Raw genomic sequence first — 6,399 nt, 5'->3', positions numbered from 1 at the left:
TACTTCTAGATTCTTCTGGAAGAACTCTAGTTACTTCTACAGAGTCTTCAGGGGAAAGGCTGATGAGGGAAGAGGAGCCTTATGGGTTTCTAGAGCAGTGCCTGCAAGGAAACCTGCAGAGGAAGCTGTCATCCCCACTGAAGACTCACACCATTTCGTCCTCTTTCCTCCAGGTGATAGAGTCATTTACCTTCTTTATCACGTACTGTCAGTCATCATGCCTCGGGGTCAGAAGAGTAAGCTTCGCGCCCGTGAAAAACGCCGCCAGGCTCGACAAGAGTCCAGTGATCGGGTGGAAGCTCAGCCCACTGAACCAGAGGAAGAAGAATTCCCTTCTTCCCCATCTCCTTCTTTTGAAGATGTTCCCCAGAGCTCAGCTGCCACTGGAACATCCAGCAGTCTTCAAGTGCCTGGCAAAATCTGCTCCACCACTGTTGCTGCCTCTGTTTCAGATGCAAAATTTAGTGAAGGTGCCACTGATCAAGGAGAGGAAAAGCCAAAAGTCTCTCAGAGTCAAGATACCACTAAGCGCTGTCCCAAAGATCCTGTAGACAAGAAGGTTGCTTTGTTGGTGAATTACCTTCTGATCAAGTATCAAATGAAAGAGCCTGTGACCAAGAGAGATATGCTGAGAAATGTAATCCACAAGTACAAGAATCACTTCAGTGAGATCCTCAGGAAAGCCTCTGAGCATCTGGAGCTGCTGTTTGGCCTCGACGTGAAAGAAACGGATCCCAACAAGGGTACTTATGTCCTTGTCAATAAAATGGAACTGGGCTCTGACGAAAAGCTGGGTGATGACAAAGAGATTCCCAAGACTGGTCTGCTGATGATTGTCCTGGGTGTGATCCTCACGAAAGGCAACTGCGCCACTGAGGAGCAAGTGTGGGAAGTGCTGAATATGATGGAGTTATATGAGGAGAAGAAGGACGCCATCTATGGGGATGTGAAGCAGCTCATCACCAAAGATTTAGTGCAGGAAAAGTATCTGGAGTACCGCCAGGTGGCCAATAGTGATCCTCCACGCTATGAGTTTCTGTGGGGCCCGAGAGCCTACACTGAAACCACCAAGATGAAAGTGCTGGAGTTTGTAGCTAAGATCCATGATACGGTCCCCGCTGCCTTCCCATCCTTGTATAAGGAGGCTTTGAGAGATGAGGAAGAGAGAGCCCAAGCTAGAGCTTCAGCCAGGGCTCATACTGCTGCTTTGGCCAGTGCCCGCTCCTGGGCCACAGCCCGCGGCTTTTCCTGCACCAAATGAAGGCTGAGGAAAATTTGAAGAGAACAGCTAATGTTCTCACTAGTGGAAGGTTGGGGCAGGGCTGGAGAAAACAGAGTATATAACATGGTTGTGTTCCTGTTCTATGTAGATTAATTTGCATGAATATTGCTCCTTTTAGTAGAAAGTTTAACTAGCTTCAGAATCTGTGTTTATGAATAATATAAATCAGACATGTATTGATGTTTATGAGGTTTAAAAGTAAGAGTTTTACTATTTTATAGAATAAATTGGGAAACTTTAAGTCCTATTTACTTATTGACAACAAGATAACATGTGACTGGATTAGGCATTTCCAAGGAAATGTGAAAAGAAATCAGCAGTAAAATGGCTCAGATCAAAAAATAGGAAAAAAAAGTAAAAGGTGATAAAGTTTTACGTGCCTTATCACATTTAGTCTGTTCTGTAAAATTAAGAGATATATACTTGAATGTGTTTACTTTAATTACATCATAATAAATAAGATCTCTTTCACACTGTCTCATCTATTTCTCAAACATTCCATGAGCTTGCTCTTTGACAGGCTCTAGGCTACTACTGGGAACATCAGGATAAACAAGCATGCCCATAGAATTTTTGAGTCTAGCAACAGCTGTAAATTAAAGATGGTGAGAGACTCAGACCTAAGGACAGATCAAAAGGAAGAGAGAACATTGGAGGATCCAGAATTGAGCAGTCAAGTGTAAACGCTCTGAGGCAAGTGAGTTTGAGAAATGGCAAATCTTTCAATGGGAGTCAGGCTGTGGTAAGCTAGGAGGTGGATCAAGTGAGGGTGTGAGAGTGTTGGGCAAGGGTCAGACCTTCAGAAAGTGTGTCCAGAGTTGAGAGACTAAAGCCTGAAATGGAAAACTCCTTGCAGTTACATTTGAGTCATGGATAAACCGGAGAGAATTCTCCACCTGGAATAAGAGTGGAAGGTGACCTGCATGCTTTCCAGTGTCCTTTTGTCAGAGCAGTTGAGCACAGCACATGAACTATGTGTTTTATGCCCATCATACCCAGGGAATTTCTGAGAAACAGGGGTGATACTCTATATGACATGTGTGTGGTCAGAAGCCACTGTGCTAGCCATCTTTGCTCTGGCTTGGGAGATAGAGTCCACTACATTTGAAGTTCATTTCATTAGGTTGTCTTGTATGCAATTTGGCAAACTCCAGGTTAGGGCTAGATTTTTAATGGGATTGAAATAAATGAAAATAGAGGTGGTTTGAATGGAAAGAGGGTTGGAAGGGATGGAAGGAATTGGTACTTGACACAAATTCTGGAATCCTTAAGTTTCATCTAACTGGGGAAGACTCCCGTGTGTGTGTGTGTGCACACACATGCACATGTGGGCGCGAGTGTGTATGCTCAGTCATTTCCAACTCTGAGACCTCATGAACTGTAGCCCACTGGGCTCCTCTGTCCATGGAATTCTCCAGGCAAGAATGCTGGAGCAGGTTGCCATTTCCTGTTTCAGGGCATCTTCCCCACCCAGGCATCAAACCCACATCTCTTGTGCCTCCTGCATTGGCAGGCTACCACTGCACTGCCTGGGAAGCCTGGAAAACTCCCTTACACACACAATAAATAACCTCAACAACTTATATATTAAGTTTTACTTGTTAAGCCTCATATTAGCTGATTTATTGTGCCATATCATAGGATGCTGCATATTCTCGGTCATTTCGTGGATTAAATAGACCATAGAGCAGATTTTGGTAGGATCTGGGATCAAAATAATAATAGCAATAACTGCAAAAGACCCAATACTTGCCAGACACCATGCCTGGTGCTTTCATGTATTACATATATCCCAGGAATCCCACACAGCAAGGCCTATCAAACTCACTTCATAGAAAAGCCTCACAGAACTTCGCTATTTTCCTGACTTCACATGGCTCATGAGTGTCAGAACTGGGACTACATCTCTGGTCTGAATTCATTTAGGGCCCTCACTGTTCCACTCCTTGAATGAAGCAGTTGTTCTGTCTCTTAGTTCATTTCTAGTCTCAACACTCCACAGTGTCTCTCAGGCGATGAAATGAAGAACCCTATTGCCAATGTACTACCCCACGTATAATAAATGAAAATGAGAATTAATACAGTCTAGGCTGTGAACTTAACTCACCTAAGCTTCTCCTGCCCCTTCCCCCAGAATTCCTTGGAAGCTGACTCTGCCCTAATCAAGCACTTTCAGAAATAACATCACTCTTGCCCTGCATCTTTCTCCTGTCACAGTCTGGATCCTGACCTGCTGTCTAGTATCCTTTCATAAGGCTGGTCTCTGCTCCCAGTGGAACAAAAAGCCCAGAATCACTTGCCTTTTCCCTGATTTAGATGTCCCCTGTCTGTCCCATCCCTGACTATGAACCTCTCTGATAACAATAGCCCCGTTCATGTGGCTACTTCGCCAGTGAGGTTTAGACGTGGGTTTCCCTGGTGGCTCAGATGGTAAAGAATCTGCCTACAATGTGTGAGACCCAGGTTCACTCCCTGGGTCAGGAAGATCCGCTGGAGAAGGAACTGGCTGCCCACTCCAGTATTCTTGCCTGGAGAATCACATGCACAGAAGAATCCAGTGGGCTAGAATCCATGGACTCACAAAGAGTCGGACGCGACTGAGCGACTAACACACACACACACACACATCTGCTTTAGGCACTTCCACTAAAAGTTTTTTTTTTCTTTCCAGATTGACTTGTGAGTAGAGTCTGGTTTGACACAGGATCTACAGGTTACTGAAAGATAACCCTAAAGTTAGGGAAGAGATTTTAGAGAGTGGATGAGGTTAGTAAGAAAGGAGAATTTAACCTTGGATTTATTTGAGACTGACCATTGAATCCTTACACTGAAGAGTGAGCTTAACTAAGTGGCCAAGAACCAAAGCTTCTTTCCTAAGTGGCAAGATGAGGAAGGACCAAGGAAATCACTGCGTAGCAACCACCTGTAGGAACTGCATTACCCCAAACTCAGATTTTTAGGAACATTTAGTATGTTTCTATTGCCAACAGATTGCCATAAGTTAAGGAACTTACAACAACACACATTTATCTCACATTTCTATAGATGAGAAATATGGGTTGGCTGTGCTGTTGTCACTGTTCAGGGTTATGCAAGCCCAAATCAAGCTGTCAGAGTATGGGTTCTCACTGGGAGGTGCTGAGAAGAATCACATTCCACACTGACTCAGGTTGCTCTCAGAATCCAGTTCTAAGAAGAATTCACTTATTTGTAGTTATAAGAACGAGGCTGTCTCCTTGCAGACTATCAGTTGGAGATGCCATAGTTCCTCTAGGCCTTTCTTCAGTCCTTGCAAATGGGCCCCTGCTTCTGAAACAGCACATTGAATCTGTCTCTTGTGGCTCATGTAGTTGAATTGGGCCCACCCAGATAATTCAATATAACCTCCCATTTTTAAGGTTCATTACATAATTTTTATTACACACACTAGCTACCTTTGGCTACGTAACATGACATTCACAAATCTCAGGGTAAGGTTATGGGCATTATGTGGAACAACTATTGAGTCTAACACAGAGGTAAAAAATGTCTTCTTGGTGGAGATACCAGCTTTAATAAGAAAAAAAAATGACCATCATTCTTCTACCTCTTGTCCGTAGCTGCCCCAGAGGGAAACTCTGATTTTCCAGTGTGTCAAAGACACCTGTACATGATCCAGGCATGTTCAACAGGTGGTGAATAGCAGGGACTCAAGTATTATTTTTTTCATGCAGCAGAAGGAAGAAGAAAAATAGTGTATTGAGATTACAGAGATTACTGAAAAGGTCAGTGCAGAAAGGTGCTAAGAATGAAGAAGGGTGCACCTCCCTGCTGAGATTTACAAGATCCTTTTGAAAGCAGCTGTGAACCTATATTTGAGAATATCAGTCACATACTGGCACTAGAAAAAGTTATTGAATTGCAAGGGAATTTGATCTCAGAAAATCCTCCAGGAATGACGAGGGCTATGGTCATAACAAATTTTAATAGTGGCTCTTTTTTGAGCAGCTACTGTATAACAGTTAATGGGAACATCTGCAAGTGCTCATTCACTTTGTGTCCTGCTCTCCATCCTTGGTTCATATGAAGACTACATGCTCAATCACTTATAGTTAAGAATGGTCATGTGACTATCCTTGACACACATGAGTGGAAACATACTTGTCACCTCCAGACCCAGGTATTTGAGAACCAGGAGGCCAACTCCAGGACTTGGTGGCTCAGATGGTAAAGAATCTGCCTGCAATGCAGGAGACCTGGGTCCGATCCCTGGGTTGGGAAGATCCCCTGGAGAAGGGCATGGCAACCCACTCCAGTATTCTTGCTTGGAGAATTCCATGGACAGAGGAGAGGAGCCTGGCAGGCTACAGTCCATGGGGTCACAAAGAGTCAGACATGACTGAGCAATTAATACACACACACACACACACACACACACACACAGGACAACTCCATGCTTCTTACTTCATTCAGCCACAAATGTGGAGAGCCTGTGTTGAGATGTGGTAGCTCATGATGGAAGTAGCCCGGATCCCTGAATTACCTGACAACATAGACCCTCTCCTCCACTGCCAGTACCCAGCAGATTTTATGTGCACAAGAAATAAAAATTTTATGTTAAGCCATTCAGAAATCACTTCTCTTATCATATCTCATAAAAACTTGATCTGAGTAATACACACCTACTATTTCTGTTATGTTTATTTAAATATCTTAACTACAAAGGAAATAGGGCATATATTCTTGCTTCCAAAACATTCTAACAATAGGAAGAAATCACAATTACTCTTCCTTACCACATTCCTCAAAGATTCATCCCTGGCCAGAGGTAATTGCAATAAAAATTCTGTGTAGTATTTTAACATTTATTCCAGGCCAGTCTTACATACCTGTGCTAGAAATACACACTGTGGGTTTTAAAAACACATATGTAACACTATCATAGATAGTATTATCATAAATATCTCACTATGGTTCTGACTTGTCCTTGTCACTGAATAAAATGAAGGTGGGATCTTTCTGTGAGAGTATATATAGATCACGTTACTCTTTACTTACTCCCTGGAATTACAAAGTATGCATGTGTCATGATTAATCTAATCATCTTCTTCCTGATATACACACAAGTTGTCTCTCAT

At 43.1% G+C, this 6,399-nt stretch overlaps 1 protein-coding gene across 1 annotated transcript; it reads left to right on the top strand.

Moving 5' to 3' along the window:
- Positions 1 to 217: 217 nt before the first annotated feature.
- On the top strand, positions 218 to 1,261 carry LOC102177319 (melanoma-associated antigen B10-like). Its single transcript, XM_005700979.1, has one exon. The coding sequence runs from the start codon at positions 218 to 220 to the stop codon at positions 1,259 to 1,261; it is 1,044 nt and encodes a 347-aa protein (XP_005701036.1).
- The last annotated feature ends 5,138 nt before the right edge of the window (positions 1,262 to 6,399 follow it).

The sequence above is a fragment of the Capra hircus genome (genome assembly GCF_001704415.2).
Source record: "Capra hircus breed San Clemente chromosome X unlocalized genomic scaffold, ASM170441v1, whole genome shotgun sequence".
Taxonomy (NCBI): domain Eukaryota; kingdom Metazoa; phylum Chordata; class Mammalia; order Artiodactyla; family Bovidae; genus Capra; species Capra hircus.
Note: the sequence above shows the minus strand (reverse complement) of the source record. Positions and strands in the feature narration are given on the sequence as shown.